General features: G+C 36.9%; 1 protein-coding gene across 1 annotated transcript; it reads right to left on the minus strand.

Moving 5' to 3' along the window:
* Positions 1-23,124, minus strand: LOC134377362 (zinc finger protein 420-like). Its single transcript, XM_063096012.1, has 5 exons — positions 23,059-23,124; positions 21,232-21,378; positions 7,081-7,207; positions 6,743-6,835; positions 1-5,019 (listed from the first exon to the last, which is right to left on the minus strand). The coding sequence occupies exons 2-5, from the start codon at positions 21,244-21,246 to the stop codon at positions 1,268-1,270; spliced, it is 3,987 nt and encodes a 1,328-aa protein (XP_062952082.1). The 5' UTR covers positions 21,247-21,378; positions 23,059-23,124; the 3' UTR covers positions 1-1,267.
* Between the last annotated feature and the right edge of the window lie 207 nt (positions 23,125-23,331).

Genomic DNA, 23,331 nt, shown 5'->3' on the forward strand with positions numbered 1-23,331 from the left:
AAGAGATTTAGATTTATTTTCACTGTTCAATGAGACGTCCTGATAGATAATCCACATTTATTGCATTGTTTCTCCCCATAATCTGATTTTCCCATAAATTGATTTGGGTATAAAAGGTGACAACACAGGATTCTCTTCCCATTTACAGGGACTGGTAACTTCTCTCAGAAAAGTTTATAAAGTCAGCTGGAGTGGTCTGGGTGTGTTGTAATGCAAACAGAGCACACATACGATGGCTTGACAAAGAATTAATTTCTTATATAATGTGTAAATGGAGGTTCTGGGATAGTGGTGAGAATAATCCCGCTTTCCTTAATTCCTTTTATTTTAAATTAGGGTGGATTTCTCCCACTTTTGGCCCCCAATTCTACCCGAGTCATCTTTATTCAGTCCCAGAGAAAATGAGAAATCAGGAACAAATACATGGAAACTTTTTTTTTATTGTGGTGCCTGAACTGGAATTAATGTTCATCACTTATATCTACATTCCCCCAAACAGAGTTAAATTACATGGTCATCCACCCAAATCAGGGAATGCTCAGATTGCAGGCTACACATAAGAGAGAAAAGAGTGATTTTATTTAAAAGACAGTAAGTCTGATCCATACAGAATTTCTCCCCTGTGTAAATTCTCTAATGCCTGCTATGATGTGATTCTTTTTTTATTTATTTTATGGTAAGTGGCTGTATAGGGATTCCTTTTGTTAGGAGAATGATGCTATAAGCAACAAACTTCTAAACATAGCCAGCCTTGAGGCTTTGGAGAAAAGATGCTTTCACACTCATTACAGTCCTCCTTACATATCTGATGGTTACACACCTGGTGATTCAACCAACTTATCAAAAACCCTCAAACATAAATAAAAACATTAAATAAGTGAATCAATTCTACAACTGAAAAACAACACAGTATAACAACTATTTATATAGTATTTACATTTTTTCCAGAATTATAAGTAATCTACACACGATGTTAAGTACACGGCAGAAAGTGAATTGGTAATACACAAACACTACACCATTTATAGAAGGGACCTGAGTATCAGTAAATTTTTATATCAATAGGGGATCCTCAAGACAACCTCCAATACCTGAGAACAAGTGTATACTTATAGGTCCTCTTCTTGATGTAAGTTCTCCGGTGTCTTGAGATATGACTTCTGCCACATCTTCTCCCATACAAATTACATTTACTAAGATTTTCCTTTGTGTGAATTCCTTCCTTTCTGTGAGGAGGAGTTTCAGTAAAAGACTTGTCATATTACATTCACAAGTTTTTTCCTGTGTGAGTATCCTGATGTCTTCTAAGCTGTGACTCTGTAAAAAAACTTATTCCACATTCATTACATTCACAGGGCTTCTCACCTGTGTGAACTGTCTGATGCCTACTGAGGTGTGACATTTGGTTAAAAGCTTTTCCACATTCTTTACATTCATAAGGTTTCTCACCTGCATGAATTCTCTGATGCCTGCTGAGGTGTGACATTTGGTTAAAAGCTTTTCCACATTCTTTACATTCATGTGGTTTCTCACCTGAGTGAATTCTCTGATGCATGCTGAGGTGTGACTTTTGGTTAAAAGTTTTTCCGCATTCTTTACATTTATATGGTTTCTCACCTGAGTGAATTCTCTGATGCAATCTGAAGGATGCCTTTTGTTTAAAAGCTTTTCCACATTCTTTACATTCATATGGTTTCTCACCTGTGTGAATTCTCTGATGCAAACTGAAGGATGTCTTTTGTTTAAAAGCTTTTCCACATTCTTTACATTCATAGGGTTTCTCACCTGCGTGAATTCTCTGATGCATGCTAAAGTGTGACTTTCGGTTAAAAGCTTTTCCACATTCTTTACACTCATATGGTTTTTCACCTGTGTGAATTCTCTGATGCCTGCTGAGGGATGACTTTCGGTTAAAATCTTTTCCACATTCTTTACATTCATATGGTTTTTCACCTGAGTGAATTCTCTGATGCCTGCTGAGGGGTGACTTTTGGTTAAAAGCTTTTCCACATTCTTTACATTCATATGGTTTCTCACCTGTGTGAATTCTCTGATGCATGCTGAAGGATGCCTCTTGTTTAAAAACTTTTCCACATTCTTTACATTCATACCGTTTCTCACCTGTGTGAATTTTCTGATGTGTATTGAGGGTTGACTTTTGCTTAACAGCTTTTCCACATTCCTTACATTCATATGGTTTCTCACCTGTGTGAATTCTCTGATGAATGCTCAGGTTTGACTTTCGGTTAAAAGCTTTTCCACATTCTTTACATTCATATGGTTTCTCACCTGTGTGAATTCTCTGATGACTACTGAGAATTGACTTTTCATTAAAAGCTTTTCCACATTCTTTACATTCATATGGTTTCTCACCTGTGTGAATTCTCTGATGCCTGCTGAGGGATGACTTTTGGTTAAAAGCTTTTCCACATTCTTTACACTCATGTAGTTTCTCACCTGTGTGAATTCTCTGATGCAAACTGAAGGATGCCTTTCGTTTAAAAGCTTTTCCACATTCTTTACATTCATATGGTTTCTCACCTGAGTGAATTCTCTGATGCAATCTGAAGGATGCCTTTTGTTTAAAAGCTTTTCCACATTCTTTACATTCATATGGTTTCTCACCTGTGTGAATTCTCTGATGCAAACTGAAGGATGTCTTTTGTTTAAAAGCTTTTCCACATTCTTTACATTCATAGGGTTTCTCACCTGCGTGAATTCTCTGATGCATGCTAAAGTGTGACTTTCGGTTAAAAGCTTTTCCACATTCTTTACACTCATATGGTTTTTCACCTGTGTGAATTCTCTGATGCCTGCTGAGGGATGACTTTCGGTTAAAATCTTTTCCACATTCTTTACATTCATATGGTTTTTCACCTGAGTGAATTCTCTGATGCCTGCTGAGGGGTGACTTTTGGTTAAAAGCTTTTCCACATTCTTTACATTCATATGGTTTCTCACCTGTGTGAATTCTCTGATGCATGCTGAAGGATGCCTCTTGTTTAAAAACTTTTCCACATTCTTTACATTCATACCGTTTCTCACCTGTGTGAATTTTCTGATGTGTATTGAGGGTTGACTTTTGCTTAACAGCTTTTCCACATTCCTTACATTCATATGGTTTCTCACCTGTGTGAATTCTCTGATGAATGCTCAGGTTTGACTTTCGGTTAAAAGCTTTTCCACATTCTTTACATTCATATGGTTTCTCACCTGTGTGAATTCTCTGATGACTACTGAGAATTGACTTTTCATTAAAAGCTTTTCCACATTCTTTACATTCATATGGTTTCTCACCTGTGTGAATTCTCTGATGCCTGCTGAGGGATGACTTTTGGTTAAAAGCTTTTCCACATTCTTTACACTCATGTAGTTTCTCACCTGTGTGAATTCTCTGATGCAAACTGAAGGATGCCTTTCGTTTAAAAGCTTTTCCACATTCTTTACATTCATATGGTTTCTCACCTATGTGAATTCTCTGATGCACGCTGAGGTTTGACTTTCGGTTAAAAGCTTCTCCACATTCTTTACATTTATATGGTTTCTCACCTGTATGAATTCTCTGATGCATGCTCAGGTTTGTCTGTTGGTTAAAAGCTTTTCCACATTCTTTACATTTATATAGTTTCTCACCTGTGTGAATTCTCTGATGTACACTGAGGTGTGACTTTTGGCTAAAAGCTTTTCCACATTCTTTACATTCATATGGTTTCTCACCTGTGTGAATTCTCTGATGCCTGCTGAGGTGTGACTTTTGGTTAAAAGCTTTTCCGCACTCCTTACATTTGAATTGTGTTGCACTTTTGTGAATTCTCTGATTCCTTTTGAGGGTCCACTTTCCGTTAAAAGCTTTCCCACATTCTTTACATTCATATAGATACTCACCTGTGTGAATTCTTTGATGTCTCTTCAGGTTTGACTTTTGGTTAAAACCTTTTCCACATTCCCTATAAATTCTCGTATGCTTGCTGAAGTTTGAATTCTGGTGAAAGGTTTTTCCACATGTGTTACAGTCAAAGGGTTTCTCAGCAATGTGAATTCTCTGTTTCTTGAATTTTGACTTTCTTGAGAAAGTTTGAATGTCTTGACATTCGTATAGATTCTCACTCATGTGAATCCTCTGATATACAGTAAGGGCAGAATTATGGTAGAAAGACTTTCTACATCCATTACATTCACATGATTTTTCACTTGTGTGAATTGCCTGATGACAGCTGAGAAGCAAATTCTTGTGAAAGTTTTTGCTGCACTTAGTAAACCCATGCAACATTTCCCTGGTGTGAATTCTGTGACACATTGTAAAGTCTGACTTCTGATAGAAAAGTTTCTCCTGTTCATTACATGGATAAAGCTTCTTCCCTGTAGATGTTCCCTGATATGAGATAAGGTATGATTTCTTAATAAAAGATTTCTGACATTCATTGCATTTATCATGTTTCTCTGCTTTGTGTATAATCTGATGTCGAGTAAGTTTAGCGTTTTTATAGAATGTTTTCCCACATACATCACAGTGAAAAGTTTTCCCTACCTGAGTTATCTCTTGGGCAATGACAGCTAACTTATTACAGGCTTTCCCATATTCACTATATCTACAGGTGGTCTCACCCATATGAACCTTCTTATATGCAAATATTTTTGGCACTGTGTTAGAGGATTTTCCTTTTCCACTATATTCAAAAGGTTGCCCAGTTGGAATCTCGGGATGCTGACTAACATGCTCATGATGTCTCTGTGATTTCTCGCATATATTACACTCATCAGGTTTCTCTCCAACATGCACGGTATCAGTCTCTGGAAGAAGTGCATTCTGATAGATGTTAAACTCCTCATGCTCCACTCCTGAATAGTTTCCATTATTTACAACCAGGTTTAAAATATGCTTTGGACTCAAATTAAGTGATTTTCCTAACTCCATTCTCTCCTCAGTTGATTGGTTGCCATTGATGATTACACCTTGCCACAAGTATCTACCATGACTTTCTTGGCTCCTCTCAATTAGGTCACTGACTATCTGGACATCTGAAATGACAAAAAAAAAAAAAAAAAAAAATATATATATATATATATATATATATATATCCATGAACCACACATAAGCATATTTTATTGCATGCTCATGTAAAGGTAGAGAAGTTTCTCCCAATCCTAGGAATAAAAGACTTTATAAGAGCCAATAATGGGTATTGGTTTCAGGAGTATAAGAGTTTTCTTCATACTGACATAATGTTATCTTGTATTAATATATTTTCTAACATTATGTCACTTTGTTCTTTGCTTCTTTATTCATCTTTTTCTTTTTAAAATCATGATGTAATATTTTATCATTTTTACCTTTTTCCTAACTGTAAACTACAAATAATTGCTTATCACCTTCCAATTGTTTACAATTTTTACTCCGTTTTATTTTTATAATAGTGGTTATCTCCTACTCTTCTTTTTCTCATTCTTCTGCTTTGAATATGGCTAAGTTTTCCTTCATTGGCTAGTTTCAGGTGCAGAATGATACAATTTTTCATCACATACGGAGGAAAATGACTTAGGTTAAGAATTTTGCATTAATGTCCCTATACTTTTTACTCTTCCCTAGGAAATGGCTATAGCCATGTGGAAGTTTTTCAAATAATAACATCTCCTTTTTTCCACCCTAAACAAAGCCTCCCACAAATTACTCATTTAACCTAAATTCCTGGGCTTTTCAAAACCATTACGATGCAGGAAACTTCAATCCACCCCTCCAGACACCTCTTTCATGCTGGTCTAAAATATTTGGTTCAGCAACGAAGGCTGTGCCCACTATCTTTGAAAAAGGTGTTTTTGACTCCTAAAATCAACCTGTATTATCTCCCCAAACTCTGGAACACACACTCTCACATGATAATTCATCACTCATGAAAGCTGTAGTATTATGCACTGGTGTTCTGGATGGCTACTACTCTCATAAAAAATAGAGCCTCCTGTACATTTCTAATTTTCTTTGTTGCTTAAAAATGATCTCTACAAAGAGAAGAGGAAAATACTAACTTCAAATCACACTTCCAAACAATAATCTTAGACGCTCAACTTGAAACCCTTGGTTCACTTGACCTTGACACCATGAGTCTCTTGTTTCTTCTCTAAAGTCCAGAACTCTCCTTTTCCCTGCCCCTATGCTAGGTCTGCCTCAGCTCCATAATTTCTGATGTGGTAGTTCAGAAGGCTCATACCTGGACCTTTTCTTATTTTCTTATCAACTTTCTATGTGATACCCTGCATTACTTTGGGATTCTGCCAAGAATCCCAACCAGAAACAAGGCCCTTACCACATGCAGCTCCTCGACCTTGGAATGCTCAGCCTTCAGAACAGAACTGTAAGAGATAGTTTGTTTCTTCATAAATTACCCAGTTTCAGATATTGTTTTAAGTAACACTAAATGACAAGATTCTGAAAAACTATGTCCATGAGAGTGCAGGACATGAGAGCAACTGAGAATATTGAAAAAGTGGATAGCAAAAGTAAATGTCAAAGAAGAGAAATGTACAGAGTATATTTTAGGAAAGTACATTTAAAAAACAGCAAAATAAAATATGGAAATATATATGTGTGAGTCCATCTAGGGGATTATGTAATACATATGTTAGATGCAAGGAGATGAACCAGCCTCAGCTCAGGCACCTATAGAAAAATTGCCAGAAACAGCTGAACACAGCCAAGATCTGCTGGGTTTTATTCTTCCTGGACTCTGCCCAGGATGTGCTTACTAACCTGGAAGGCTCTGGTTTCGTTGTTGTTCTATCACCCATGGCTCTGCTCCTTTCTCCAACTTGAGTATCACCTCAGGTTTACTAATGCAGTGCCCTGTTAACGGGAAGTAACATGGGACTTTATAAAACTGCAAAGCCAGATCCTTGGAAGAATGACAAAGCTCAGCTCCAGAAATTATACAATAAAGAGGCCAATTTGAATCTTTTATAAGATAGGGATGACATGTTTTTCATGAAATGTAATCTTACCAAATAGCATAAAACCCTATAAACCATTCCTATTTTTATAGAAAAATAACAAAATGTTTCTCCTGAATGTTACTGGAGAGTTTCACTCACCCAATGACACCAGGCTGCTGAAGGTCTCCAGCATCACATCCCTGTACAAAGTTCTCTGAGCATCATTCAAGTCCTGCCACTCCTCCCAGGTGAAGTCTACAGCCACGTCCTCAAATGACACCAATTCCTGTAACGGCACATTGATCTCTACTCAAGCCACCAGCCCTGGGTCACAAAACAGGAATCTCAGAGTTCACACTTCTGGGAGTGTGAGTGTCTTATGTGTTAAATAAGGTGCTGCTTTTCTGTACTTCATATAGTGGAGAGAAAAAAACCCAGCAGGAATATCCTGTAACTGTAATAATATATTAATTACTAAAAATATGATTACAAACCTTATCTTATAGTTAAGAATCATCACTGTTGCTAGTGATAAAAGTATGAATAAAATGCTGCTTCTCCAAGTTTATAATCAGGTATGAAAACATAAGTATAACCCAAACCAGTGTGTCACATTAACAAATTTAGACACAAGTTCAATAGAGAATGGGGTAAGAAAGATAAAATACATTTCTATGTTGCATTCTGTTTCCACTTCATTGAAATGCCAAAGACGGTAAGCCATTCCATGTGAACCACATGTTCTCATGAATATGAGGCAACAGCAAAACTGCAGTCAGAAGAACAAAGGAAGACACCCCACGTTAACGGAACCACACATGGCACCATGTCTAGGTGAATGCTCATGAGCAGTGATAGAAGATATACACACTATTAAAAACATTATGGAATGATTCTGCATTTAAATATTCTTCTATTTCAAACAGTAAAACATTATATGCAATTGTTGTCTTTTAATTACTTATAAACTGAAAGCATATACAAAGGCATTCCAAAATTTCCTTCGCACATGTTAAAGGATTGCTTGTGTCTGCATGACAGTGAACACTGCCACTTTCTAAACACAGGGTGTAAACAATGTGGTTTTGTAAACACAAATCAGTTACATACTAGATTTTCAATTTAATAGTCATCCACTAGAAGGAGAATGGAAAAAGCTTTTGAGAGAATCAAGGCAGAAGAAAACAGGGTGATGGAAGACCAGCTGCATTAGAACATACAGCAAGGCTGGTTAGCTAGTTCACTTGGGAGAGCATGCATCTGGTAACACTAAGGTCACAGGTTCAGATCCCTGTATGAACCACCTGATAAAATAAAAAATAAAAAATAAAAATAACAGAGCAGTAAGCACACAGAAGAGGAAAGTAATAACAGAAAAAAAAAGTGGGAAGACAGTGTGGTATTAAATTCCTGTGCAGAAAATAAAAGTGTTTTACTCTCAGGTTCTCTACATAATTACAGCTAGTTAGGTACTGGCATTGTAAAGTGCAGTTTGATGACAGAAAAATATAATGGGCAGAAATAAATCAGACTCAAATACATTATACTTGAAATAACTGTGGGAATGTCCAAATGGCAATTGGATACATGATTCCAGAGTTCAAGAGAGAGAGATCTAAGCTGAAGATCAAGATTTGGAGATGTATTAGTCCATTTCTGTTGCTTATAACAAAATACCTGGAACTGGGTGATTTGTAAGAAAACGAAATTTACTACTTGCATATTCAAAGATGGGGAGTCAAAAGGCCAGGGAACAGAGCTGGTGAAGGCCTTAGTGGAGACGACAGTGACCCAGGGGTCTCACATGGCAGAAAATGGCAGAGCAGAGAGTTCAACCTCTCATGTGCTCTTCTTAAAAGCCCTCAGAACCACATCCCCGCCCACCATTAACCCATTCATTATGGCATGGTGCTACAATCTAATCACATTGTTAAGGCCTCATCTTTCAATTACCATAACAGGACTTCCCACCATTTTAACACTGTCACAGTGGGGGTCAAGTTTTGGGGGGACATTCAGTCTGAGGCAGGGAAATATCAAAACTTCAATGTTACCTGAAGCCATCAGAATGAATGAGCAAACCTAAGAGATTCCAAATAAAAACAAAACAAAACCAAAAAAGAACAAGGACAGTGTCTGCAGAAGCACTTTATCTTTAAACATAAGACAGAAAAAAATAAATAGAATGTGAAGAACCAAAAGAAATTTTCTAAATTTATTCCACAATTAAAGGAAAGCTCAGAATCAAGAAGTCTACCAATATAATTCATCATATATATGTATGATATATATATGACATATGATATATGTCATATGTTGGAAATCCAACATATTCATAGTTCTATGTGTGAAGATCCTTTAAATAATTATATAGATGTTAGAAAAATACACGGGGCAGGCAACTGGCCACGATAGGGATCAAACTGTGGTCCTTGATAGTATTGGCACCAAACTCTCACCAACTTGGTAGACTGAACACAGCTGAGAAATAAAATCTCTGGGTTTGAGGACAGATCAAAGAAATTAAGAACTGAAAAGCATACACACACAAGAAAAAGACAAAAAAGAACAGAACTTAATATCTGAAGAGTGTTGGACAATGTCAAAGTTGTAACATAGAGTAATGAGAAAACCAGCAGCAGATGAGAGATGGAGAAAAAAACAGAAGAAACATTTAAAACAATAACGTCTGAGAACTTCTACAAATTAATATCAGGCACCAAACCAAATATAAAGGGAGTTAAGATAACATAAAACCAGATAAATGCCAAAATCTACATCTAAGGATGTAGTTCTCAAACTTCAGAAAATTAAAAATAACGAAAAATCTGACTGAAGCCAGAGGGACGAAAAAATATTTTACCTAAAGAGAAACAAGATAAGAATTTTACACCCAACATCTCCTGTGAATCCATGTAATCAGAGAGTACAGTGAAATATTCAAATGTTGATTAAAGAAACCTACAACCTAGAGTTCTATGCACTATGAAATCACCCTGTAAGAAAGAAGAAAAAATAAAGACATTTTCAGGCAAACAAGAATTGAGAGAATTTGTTGCCAGTACACCTGTATTGGAAGCAATGTGGGGGAAAAAAAAAAAACCAGAGAAGAAAAAATATATAGGTTAGAATCTGGATATACATAAAGAGAACTAAAGAAATAAGTGAAGGTTCAATAAAAAGCTTTTTTTAATTAAGTTTTTTCATTGCAACATAGTTGATTGTACATGTCTTTCAGGTAAAGCATTGGATATCAATATGTGTGCAGTATGTGATGTTCAAATCAGGATAATTACTATATTCGTTATACAGTGTAATCGATTTTTGTGGCCCTTTACAAATACCTCCCTTCCACCATCCCCCTGAGCATTTCCTCCCTCTAGAACCTCAGCTCTTATTTCTACTCTTGAAGTTCAATGCACTATTGTGATTGTTGTCTATTTCTTTAATTTTTAAAAAATTAATTATTTTCTTAGCTGCCACATATAAGTGAGGACATGTAAAATTTTTCTTTCTATGCCTGGCTTATTTTACTTAACAATTTTTTTCTAACTATCCATGTTGCTGTGAGTGGCATAATTTCATTCTTTTAAAAGGCAGACTAGTGTTCCATTGTATAAATATACCACATTTTCCTTACCCAGTCATCCGATAATGGACCTTTAGGTTGATTCTAACTCTTGCCTACTGTAAATAGAGCTACAATAAACATGGGAGTACAGGTGTCCCTTCTATATGATTATTTCCAGTCATTTGAATATGCCCAGCAGTGAGATTGCTGAGTCATATGGCAGTTCTATCTGTAGTTGCTTAAGGAACCTCCACATGATTTTCAATAATGGCTGCACCAATTTATAGTCCCACCAACGGTATAGGAGGGTTCCTCTTTCTCCACATTCTCACCAGCATTTGTTATTCTCTGCCTTTTTGATAGTAGCCAGTCTAACTGGAATGAGATATTTCAATGTGGCTTTGATTTACACTTCCTGGATACTGAATGATGTTAGCATTTTCTCCTGTATCTGTTGGCCGTTTTATATCTTCTTTTTGGAAATGACTATTCAGATCCTTTGCCCATTTAAAAAATCAGACTACTTGTTATTCTACTTTTAAGCTGTTTGAGTTACTCGTACATTCTGGATATTAATCCTTTGTCAGATACATAGTTTACAAATATTTTCTCCCAACTCTGTATGTTGTTTTTTCCTCTATTGTTTCTTGTGCTATGCAGAAGCTTTTTAATTTGATATAATTCCACGTTTTTTCTTTTGTTGCCTATGCTGTGGGGGTCATATTCATAAAGTCTCTTGCCCAATCCTACTTCTTGAAGTGTTTTCCCTATATTTTCTTTTAGGAGTTTTATAGTTTCAGGTCTTATATTTAAGTTTTTAATCCATTTCTTCCGATCCAAGAGCACAGAATACCTTTCCACTTTTTTTGTCTTCTTTAATTTCTTCCAATAGTGATATGCAGATCCCACTGTAGAGATCTTTCACATCCTTCATTAACTGTATTCCAAGGTTTTTTACTTTAGAGGTGACTATTGTAAATAAAATACAGCTTTCTTGATTTTGTTTCTGCTAGTTCAAAAACATTACTGATTTTTGCAAGGTGATGTATCCTGCTACTTTACTGAAATTGTTTACTGACTCTAAGAGTATTTTTGTAGACTTTTTAGGCTTCTCTGTATTTAGGATCATGATATCTCCAAACAGGGACAATCTGACTTTCTCTTTGCTGTTTGGCATGCCTTTGCTTTCTATCTCTTGCCTGACTGCTGTGGCTAGTATTTCCTATACTATGTTAAATAACAGCTGAGAGTAGATATCCTTGTCTTGTTCCATTCTTAAGGAAAAGCTTTCAACTTCTTCCCATTCAGAATGACAATGACATTAGGTTTATCATATATAGCTTTTATTGTGCTGAGATACTTTCCTTCTATACCTAACTTGCTTACATTCTTTACCATAACGTGATGTTGAATTCTGTCAAATGCTTCTTCAATGTTTGTTGAGAAAATCACATGGTTTTTCTCTGATTTTGTTGATGTAGTGTATCACATTTATTGACTTGTGTATGTTGCACGATTCTTGCATCCCTGGGATGAATCCTACTGGATTATGATGTATAATTTTTTGGATGTGTTGCTGTATCCTATTTCCTAATATTTTATTGAGGATTTTCCCATCTGTATTCATCAAATATCTTGGCCTGTCATTTTGTTTGGTGGTGTCTTTATCTGCTTTTGGGATCGGGGGATGTTTGCCTCATAGAATGAGTTTGGGAGAATGACCTCTGTTTCAATTTTTTGGAATAGTTTCAAGAGAACTGGTATTAATTCCTCTTTAAAGGTTTGGTAGAATTCAGCAGTAAAGCCATCTAGTCCTGGTATTTTCTTTGTTGGGAGATTGCTGATTACTGCTTCAATCTCATTGCTTGTTATTAGTCTGTTCAAGTTTTCTGTGTCTTCCTGATTCAGCCTTCACAGTTTGTATATGTCCAGAAATTTCTCTATTTCCTCCAGGTTTTCATACTTACTGGTGTATAGTTGCTTATAATAGTGTCCACTGATTCCTTGTGTTTCTGTGGTATAAGTTTTGATGTCTTCTTTTTCACTTCTGATTATTTTTGTATCTTCTCTCCTTTGTTTAGTTTGCCTACCTAAAGGTGTGTTTATTTTGATTATCTTCTCAAAAAAAACAAACAAAAAAAACCCCCCAACCTTTTCTTTCATTGATCATTTGTACCATTTTTGGGGGGTTTTATTTCATTTAGTATTAATCTGATCTTAATGATTTTTTTCCATCTACTAGTTTTGGTGTTGGATTACTTTTATTTATCTAGTTCCTTGAGGTGTAGTGTTCAATTGTTTGTTTGCAGCCCTTCTATTCTTCCAATATAAGCATTTATCACAATTTCCCTCAGTACTGCTTTTGCAGTATCCCACGTTTTGATATGATCTGTCTTTGTTTTTATTAGTTTCAAGAAATGTTTTGATTTTCTCTTTAATTTCTTCTTAGACCCATAGGTCATACAGGAGAATATTAATTTTCACATATTTGTAAACTTTCCAGAGTTTTGTGTTATTGACTTCTAGTTTTAATCCATTGTCATCAGAAAATATAAATGAAATAATTTCAATTTAATAAAAAATTGTTGAGACTTGACTTGTGACCTAACATGTGGTCTATTCTAGTGCATGTTCCTTATGCTGATGAGAAAAATATATATTCTGTGGTTGCTGGATGAAATGTTCCAGCGATCCCTGCCAAGTCCAACTGGCCCAAAGTGCAGTCTAAATCATGTGTTTCTGTTGATTTTTCACCTAGATGATCTGTCCAATGAGAGAGGGGAATTCAGGTCCCCAATTATTATGGTATTAGAGTCTATCTCTTTCTTTAGGTCTAATAGCATTTGCCTGAGGTATCTGGGTACTCCAATGTTGAGTGAATATATATTTATGACTATTATGTCTTCTTACTGGATAGATCCCTTTATCCAGTTAGTCAGTCTGTCTTTTGAGTGGGGTATTTAATCCATTTACACTGAGTCACTATTTAAATATGTTGACTTACTCTTGTCATTTTGATTTTTGTTTGGATGTTTTAAATACCTTTTGTTCCTTTATTTCCATTTTATAGTTCATCTTCTGTGTTTGTTTTTTTTGAGGTGGTTAGATAGGTTTTTTCTTTTGAACATCAGCAGTTTTGTTCTATTATTGGGTTTTGTTCTTTCTTTTGTATTCATGGTAATGATTATTGTCATTCAGATATAAGATGCAGTACTTCCTTGGGAATATCTTGTAGGGCTAGTCATGTGGTGAACTCCCATCATATTTGTTTTCGTGGGAAATATACTTTCTCCCTCATTTCTAAGGGATAGACTTGCTGGGTATAGTAGTCTTTGCTGGCAATTTTTGTCTTTTAGTATTTTGAATGTATCATCCTATTCTCTTCTTGCCTTTAAGGTTTCTGATGAAAAATCCGTTGTTAGTCTGACAGTTGCTCCCTAATAGATGAGTTAATGTTTTTGTCTTATTGCTTTTAAGATTCTCTTTGTCTTTGAGCTTTCCCAATTTGATTATAATGTACCTTGGAGAGGACCTTTTTGAATTGAATTGGTTCTGGAATCTTTGGGCCTCCTTGACCTGAAAATCCATTCTCTCCCTATACATGGGAAGTTTCTGCTTTTATTTAATTGGATATATTTTCAATGCCTTTTCTTTTTTCCTCGTCTATTGGAACACCCATCATTCAGATGTTTGTGTGGCTTCAGGCTGTCTGCTTGTTCTCTCTCACTTTCTTTTTTCTTTTTGGTCCACTTGTGTTATTTTGAAAAGACTGTCTTCAAGATCACAAATTTGTTCCTCTGCTTATTCTAGCATGCTTTTAAAGCTCTCAGTTGTGTTACAAATTTCATTTAATGACACTTCCAGTTCCTCGAGTTCTGCTACATTCCTTTCTTAGGATAACAGTCTGTACATTTCCTTCTTCAGATCCTGGATACTTTTTCTCATCTTGTTGTGCCTTCTGAGTCACCTTCTATCTCACTGACTTTCCTTGGGATTGTTGCTTGAAATTCCTTTTCAGTCATTTCATGGACTTCTTGCTCTATGTGGTCTGCTACATGAAATTATATTCTCTTGGTAGTGTCATAAGTTTTATTTTTCAAACTTCTAGTATCTCAAATTGGTTTCTAGTCACCTGGTAGAGCAGTTGTTTTTTCCTAATACTCAAGAATGGGCTTTGAGGAGAGGAAATTCCTTTTGTAGATGTGTTTCATACTGACCATTGAATGGGGTGTTTTAGTACTGGTTTCAGGTAGAGGCAGTAGTGTAGTCTCCATGTAGGCACTCTGGCACAATTCTGTGTTGGGATTGTATATGGGTAATAAAATAAAAATAAATTTTAAAAACCTGAAGAAAAAATTTTAAAATATTTTTAAGTAAATAAAAGAGAAAATGCAACTTATCTAAATTTGTGGAATGTAGAAATAGTAATGCTTTCAAAAAATTTACATCATTGAATGCACATATTTTTTAAAAAAGAAACACCTAAAATTAATAAGCTAAGTTTCTATCTTTGGAAAGTAAAAAAAAAAAAGAGAGCAAATTAAATTAAAAGGAAGCAGAAAAAATAAAAATTAGATCAAAAATAAAATTAAGAAAGGAAATTGAGAGAAAATTGTCAACAAAGAAGTTGATTCCTCAAAAAGATCAATAAAATTGATAAGCCTATAGGTAAGCTAACTAAAAAGATAATGGCACAGAACAGAAGTTATTAATATCAGAAATGAAGAACAGGACATCACTACAGAGCCTGTGAGCATTAAAAAAATAAACACTATGAACAACGCTGGGAACAAACTTCACAACCTACACGAAATGGACCAGTTCCTTGAAAGACATATTTTCCCAAAACTCATACACACTAAAATGCAGTATTAGAATATGACTATATCTATCATGAAAATTGAGTAAAAAAAAAAAAAAACAGTCTTCAAAACAGAAAGCACCTGGGCCCAATGTGTTTACTGGGGAATTCATCCAAACATTTAAAAGGAAGAAATTATATCAACTCTCTACCATCTAATTCAGAGAACAGAAGATAAGATACCTCACAAATCACTCTACAAGGACAGCATTAACTCAATACCAACTCAGACAAAGATATTACAATAGAAAACTACAAACCATTATCTCACATGAACATACAAATATCTTTAAAATATTAAAAAACCTAACCAAACAATATTTAAAATGAATTACACACCACAACCAAGTGGTATTTATCCCAAGCAGGCAAAGCTTGTTCAATACTTGAACATCAATTAGTTTAATCCTTCACATCAAAACACTAAAAACAAAGAAATTAGATGATGGTCATATCAACATCTTCAGAAAAAGCCTTTGATAAAATACAGCACCCATTCATCATAAAAACTCTCCTCCACAACTTGATAAAGACTATCTACAGGAAACTGTAGTTAACATTATTATTCCTGGTGAAATACTCAAAGCTTTTCCAGAAAATCAGGAACAAGGGAAGAATGAGCCTTCTCACCACTCACATCACACTAAAAGTACTTCATACTGCAATAACAGAAGAAAATGAAATAAAAGATTAAAGACTGGGAAAAATAAGTCAATAAAAATAAATCGTCTTTGGTTGCAGGTGATAGGAGTATCTGTGTAAAAAATTCTAGTAAATAAATGAAAAAACTCCTGGAATTACTAAGTGATTGTAGCAAGATTGCAGGACACAAGGTTAATAAACAAAATATTTTATCATGTTTCAACACACCAGTAATGACCAGCTAGGATCTTAAATAAAAAACAGAATACTATTTGTCAGAACCTCAAAATAAAAAATAGTTGCAAATCACCTATGTCATAAGAAATTAACATCAAGAATACATAATGAAAAAAACCTTCCACAGCTATACAACAACAAAACATATATCCTGTTTAAAAAACATGCAAAGAAAGGGGCTGGCTGGTTAACTCAGTTGGTTAGAGAGCAGAACTGTAACACCAAGTTCAAAGGTTCAGCTCCTCATACCAGGCAGCCACCCCAACCCTACCCCCCAACAAAAAAACAGCAAAGAAACTAAATAGACATTTCTCCAAAGAGAAATACCAATTTCTAACAAACACATAAGACGCTTAGCATTATTAAACATTAGAAAATGCAAAACCACGATGACACTGCTTCACACTCAACAGAGTAGAACATGTTTTGGTGAAATTAGAATTTTAGTATGCTGTGAGTGATGATGTAAAATGGTGCAGCCCCTGTACCATTTAAAAAAAATACACTGTCTTCTCAAAAAATCAAAAATGGTATTACCATGTGATTCAGAAGTCCAAGTTCAATGTATATATCCAAAATAATAGCTGAATCTCCAAAAGATATTTCCACACCAGTGGAATTCATAGCAGCATTAGTCACATAGTGAAATGGTGCAAGCAACCCAAATGTCTGTACATGAATGAATGGATAAACAAATTGTGGTACGCACACAGAAAGGAGTATTATTCAGCCATAAAAAGAAATGAAATCTTGACATATGCTATAACAAGGAACGGTGAGGACATTATGCAAAGACTTGAAATAAGCCACTCACAAAATCACAGGAATTGTACAGTCCCACTGATATGAGACAAATTTTGAGAAACCAAACTAGAACATCAGATGCCAGAAGCTACGAGGGAAAAATTGAGGGTTGTCTTTTAATGGATATAGAGCTTCAGTATTCCAAGATAAAAAAGTTCTGGACATCTCCTTCACATCAATGCAAATATATATAACACTACTTAAAGGTAAAAAATGGTTCAAATGCTAAATTTTTTGCTATGTATATTTTTCTTAACTAAAACTAAAATCAAAATAAACTATTTTAAAAACTAATAGATGGAACAAACTAAAATATTTAAAAATATTTGATTAACTGAAAAAAAATTTAGAAAAAGATGAGGAAAAGCAAAGGTTTAAAAGGCAGATGAGACAACAAATACAACAAAAAATAGCAAAATGACAGACCTGAATCTACCCCTTGTAATAATTAGATTAAATGGAATTAGTGTAAATATGGTACTTAAGGCAAAAACTATCAGATTTGACAGGAAAATAAGACCCAACAATATGCTATCCAGAGACATACACTTTAAATACAAAGACACAAAGATACAAACAGACTGAAAGGCAAAAAATAAAATTAAATTAAAAACACTACACAAACACTAATTATGAAAAGCTTAAGTGGAAATATTAATACTAGCCAAAAGAAGCTTCAGCACAAAATATATTACCAGAAATAAATGGAGCACTGAAGGATGTGGGCCACACTATTGCCTCCATAATGTGGAAAAAGGGAAGGATATGTCACCCTCCCAGGAGTCTGCCGAAGGAGACTTCTGTGAACAAAGGGAAAAGTGCTACCTGGTTTCCTCTATCACTGAGGAAATACAAGAAGAGAGATAAATCAAATAAGGCTGGCTGGCCAGATCACTAACATGGTTGGAGCACCGTTTTGATAACACAAAGGTTAAGGGTCTGGATCCCCACACAAGCCATCCATCAATAAATAATTAAGTAACAATAAAACAAAGAAAGATGTTCAATTTTCAAACAAAATTTAAAGGAAATGTAAAGGAGCCAGAATTTGCTGAGTTGGAAATAAAACTACTTTTCAGTCCAAGTTTTTTTCCAACAAAACATTTTCAAAGACACAAACTACTTTGTGGCAAGAATCACAGTGTTTTATAAAAAAAAAAAATTACCAGTATTCTCAGGACCATAGAGTGTGATTTATAGAAAATGCCAGATAAAAAAGGGCCTAACACAGAGGTAGCATTGGTATAATGGATTATAGTACAATGGAAGCCCGTGCTTTTTAAAAATGTACCCAGGGTAATTTCCTGTATCAAAAGGGCAGAATTAGAAAAAAAAATTTTTAAAGGGTCATTGAATTTTCAAGTATTATAATCTAACAATAGGCAAAGAAATTGGTCAACTGTACACTCAGGCATTTAAAAAAATGCAGTGCAGAATGCAGGAGGCATCTTTTCCAGAGACCAACACGGGGCCCTAATCAAAGAACTAAACCAGGTGCCCAGTGGGCATAACTAACTGTTCAGACCAGTGTCTGCAGGGTACCACCCCTTACCACCCACCCTGTCAAAAGAGAAGCGCCCACATGTTTATGCCATTCTTCTGTGAGCTAGCCACATGTTGAGGAGATGAAGAGATAACAGGCCAATGGACATGATTGAGTTGGGTTTTCAGCTAATTGTATAACATTAGAAGATTTTTAGGGCTCTTGACAGGGGCAAAGTATATTTTGCATGTGGTAGAAATATATGGCCAGAGAGCAAACTGTGGTCTATTAAAGACTACTGCAAAGTCCTACTATTCCTTTTATTGAGAGGCAGAATCTAATTGCCTTCCTCTTGAATCAGAGATGCTTTTAGTGACTTGACTAAGAGAATGTGGTGGGAGACATGCTTGGGATCTGAGTAGTGATAACCGGAAGCCTCAAAGCCTCTGCCTGGGCCTCTGTGACAATTGCCCTCGGAGAAGCCAGACAGAACTGACTACTCTGAGACTGCCAGACTCTGAGGAAGCCCACTTCACCACAAAGGGCTGGATGTCTGCCCAATGTCCCACTAGTGTTCTTCCACATGAGACCAGACACATCATGCAGCAGCCAACCTACACTGCCCTTTTACAGTCTTACCCACAACATTCCAATATGAAGGAAGGAAGAAATTCTTATTCTAGGCAACTAAGTTTTGTGTCACTTTGTTACACAGCTGATCACTGGAACACCAAACAAGTCATTAGAGACCATAGACAGTATTGATATGCCACTGGAAGCATGTAGGTTCAAATTGAACATTAGGTTCCAAATAAATAAAACCAGCATTTCACATCTTATATTACATCTCAAACTTTAATTGAGAATGTCAACTTTCAGTTAACTAGTTTGTCAATTTTCTTTCTTAACCAACTGTTAGCTATGGTTCTAGTTTATAAACATACTGATGACTTATGCACAACCCTTTTTCTCATTCATTTCTAAGTAATTACCTAAAATAGGAAAAAAATAAAATACAATCCCTAAGAAAGTTTAAAAACATGACAAGTCTTCCTGAATTAGAAACAGACAAGTACACAGTAAAAAAAACTACACATAAAATCACTGACATAAATTTATGGAAGCAAAATGTACAAATTATGAAAATCTGCAATTTCTGTTTTTGTTCTTTGCATGTTTTACTGGCTCTTCATCAAACACATCCCACTTACTCCTAAAGGCTTTCTCACCTGAGAGTCTTAAGGATGTCACCACAGGTGCTGGTTAGAAGCCCAGGTCACCAGGGATTGAACCTCATCACCCACGAAATATGCCCTTCAGGTTTTTACAAGAATATTTCCAATGGAACAAAGTTATTGTCTTTTTAAGTACCAACACCTCCTCCCCCTATACAGCCAGTGTATACAGAAATTAGAATAAAATGAAAAGGACAAGCAAACAAAAGTTGCAAGAATGAACATGACAAAGGATTAGATACAAGAAACAGGGAAGTGTCCAGGAAACACCCCATTTCCCTGGCTTGGGTCATTGCCTGGATGGTAGTGATAGCACATGTAAGAGAAAAGAAGTAGACGTCATTTTCATTTTGGATTCATTTGAATAGCCACAAAAAGCAGTCAACAGCGAGTTCAACTTATGATCCAAGGAAAAGGGAAGAAGTAGAGAAGGGAAGAAGCTAAAGAGAACCAAGAGTGCAAACTACAGAGGACCGAATCAGTCAAGAAGAGCACAGTGAGAAGAACAGCACCCAGAATGAAGCCCTGTGATGAGCAATGTTCAGAAGAAGAAAGGAAGAGAATTCAGGGGAAGAGAGAGAAAACCATCAGTAATGGCATGAGAGAAACTAACACAGGAGATCATAAACAGCAGTTTCAACTGTGGCAAAAGTCAAGTTAGAAAAAGACTACAGAATAGGCACTGGATTTCACTGTAATTTAAGTGATAATTCCATGTTTTATCCACAAACCAAGTGCCATCTTCCAAACCTGTATGCAAACCACAGGACATGTGAGTGAAGCCATCTTGAACCAACAGCCTCAGTCACGGCACCAGGTGACGAAAGCTGCATGTGCCATCCAGGTAACGCCAGTGTGAGAACTGCCCAGCTGAGTGCACCCATTATGTGGATCCACAGAACTTCAAGAAAATAAAAATGGCCTGACATTTTAAACCACTGCATTTTGATTTGTTCTTATACATCAAATTCTAAATGATGCATGTAAGCACACAGAACTCAGTATATTTTAACAAAATTATGTGGGTGAGAAAGTCTTAAATTACAGGAAACCTTACAGTCTGCTTATTCACTAACATGTGCCTTAGCACTTGCTAAACATTTCTACTGTGGAAAGCTATATGTTTATTTCCAGGTTGGCAGTCAAAAACTTTCTAAGAGAGATGGCACTTCAGAATTTGGTGCCAATAAATCCTCATATCCCATGAGAATTCGGCAGATTCTCTTCTCAGGTTCCATTCCAATCATGTAAAAAAAAAGTGTCTGCCTTTTTGACATGACATCAGAAAGACCAGAGACAAATTTTTACTCAACTGAGATGACTCTGAAGTCCTATATCTTGCTAACTCTTTTTACATATGTACACTTCCTTCAAGCTGAGGTTTACTCATTTCTACTTTTCCATTTTAATTCATGCTCCCCATAACACCCAGGTAATACAGTGGAAAAAATGAGGAATAAATAAAGAAACAACTCACCAGAGATTTATCCATCTTTTCTTGGTTTTGGAAATGCACAGCACACTCTGGCAGCTTAGCTGGGAGAGGAGGGAATGGAGTGGATTAAGGAGAGAACTGTTGTGGCTGGACCCTGGATTCTCCTGCCCAAAACTCTCTACACATTAGCTGGAAAAGACAGACAAACAAAAAGCCTCCCTGTGAGACAACAAATCCTTTATGGTCAATAAGACGCAACAAAAACCCTTCAAACATGCATCTGCAAGTACATTAATGGTACACATTAGACACACAATTTGTTTCTGGGTTAATGAAAACATGCATTACCTACTGATTTAGCAAGAATCAACCTTACCTAAACATACAACTTAATCATTTAAACTAAAGAAAAACACATTGTATCACTACTAAAACTAATGTTATAGAAATATAGTTAGGCTATATTGGCTATGTTTGTATTGATAAGGATGTTAAAGCATACATTGTTCTAATTTGACTTCAGCATTACAAAAGGAATCTCAACAGTAAACAAACAGTTGTTTTGAGGAAAGTGTGGCAAAATGGAGAACAATAGGCAAAAAGTCAGGATGTCTAACATCAACTAATCATGTGACCCTGTGCAACTCACATTTCCTCGTATCCAAATATTTTCACTTTTGTTCCAAGATGAAATAATCGGCAAAACATTCCTGAACTACCAGAAAGAAACTGAAGATATAACACCATCAGCATATCTCTAAATGCCAAAATTGGTGATAGGCTGCATTTAAGAGAGCTCAGACACTAGGAACAATGAGGGAAGATTGAAGGAATGGGAGTGTCTTCAGAGATCACTGCAGACAGATCCCCTCAGCTGTGACAGGTTATTCCTGCCCCCCACACAACGCCTTCAAAGCCTCTTCAGTGACTAACATCTCCTAGGTCCTTGCCTGTTCTTCTCAAACTCACTCTCCCTTTTGAAAGTTGGCCCAAACCTCCCGATATCACCCAGCCTCAGGTAGCTCCTGAATGAGATATTCTTGTCCAACTCTCGTGCACTGTAAGCACTAGACTGAATAACTGCGTGGGCTGTGAAAGCTGCGCCTTTCTGGGACTCCTTTGCTCTGACACAGTCCTGAGAGGGTCCAGGCCACAGTGATGTTCTCCTAGGTGGGATTCTTATTCATATTCACAGAGCGCTCGCCTTCAAACTCTGTCACAGCTCCTGTACCCCAAGGAAAACCAGAATGTCATCCCATGCCCCAATGTCCCTCCTAGAAGTCACCGTCCCTGAAAACTGGGTCTTATATCAACGTCTGCAAACTCAGACAGGAGCGCTAGGAAGGCCGCACAGTGCAGGAGGGACCAGAAACTTAACCTCAAAGAGAGACACCGAGAAACCCCCACGACACAACTGCCACAGGATAACGCTCCATCTGCACACACCTCACAGTTACTTCTCTGGGAATCAGGAGCATCACACTAATGTCCACATGCTCACGGTACAGATGGTCGGTACCAGGTTCCCTGATGGCGGAGCTGGAACGTGACCTCCCCTCACCTCCCAGGCTCGCTGTCTTCAGACACCCCCACCCACGTTCCCGTCGCCACCTTGGACCTGAGCCCCCGTCCTGAGACATCTGGAACCGGCTTCTCTGCACACCCGGCAGCGCCGTCCTCTGACGGAACCGTCTGGAAAGCGCAGCCCGGGCGCCCCTTCCCCGGCCCGGCTCAGGTCCGCGCTCGCGCCGCACGTCAGGCCCTGCCCGCCCGAGGCCCGCGGCGCTTCTGCCCCCAAGTGCCGGGACAGCGTCCCGCTCTCCAGGGCCCCTGAGGCCCGCGGGGCTCCTGTTTCACCCTCGCACCCACCTTCAGGGACGCACAATCCACGGGAAGGATCTGAGGAGCAGCGCTCCGGCAACCGCAGCATCCGGGATTTCTAGACAAAAGATGGCGGGGTGGGAGGAGCCGCACATGCGCAGAAGAAAACCAGAAATTCTGTCCCAAAATACTTCTGCGAGGGTGACGCCATTGCAAGGCAAAAGTACATTTCCCAGATAGCGAGATGAGCGAGGATACACATGCGCAGAAGAAACACAAAGACCTTTCTCTATAGTCCTGTGCCTGAGACGTTAACGGTCA

This window comes from Cynocephalus volans, chromosome 4 (genome assembly GCF_027409185.1).
Source record: "Cynocephalus volans isolate mCynVol1 chromosome 4, mCynVol1.pri, whole genome shotgun sequence".
Lineage (NCBI taxonomy): Eukaryota > Metazoa > Chordata > Mammalia > Dermoptera > Cynocephalidae > Cynocephalus > Cynocephalus volans.

Bases quoted from the DNA above. Each gene is read 5' to 3' on its own strand.
- LOC134377362 (XM_063096012.1), bottom strand. The intron at 6,836-7,080 runs GTGAGTGAAACT...TCCCGTTAACAG, and splicing joins CAGCAGCCTGGTGTCATTGG to GGCACTGCATTAGTAAACCT. The intron at 5,020-6,742 runs GTTAGTAAGCAC...TTGTCATTTCAG, and splicing joins ACGAAACCAGAGCCTTCCAG to ATGTCCAGATAGTCAGTGAC.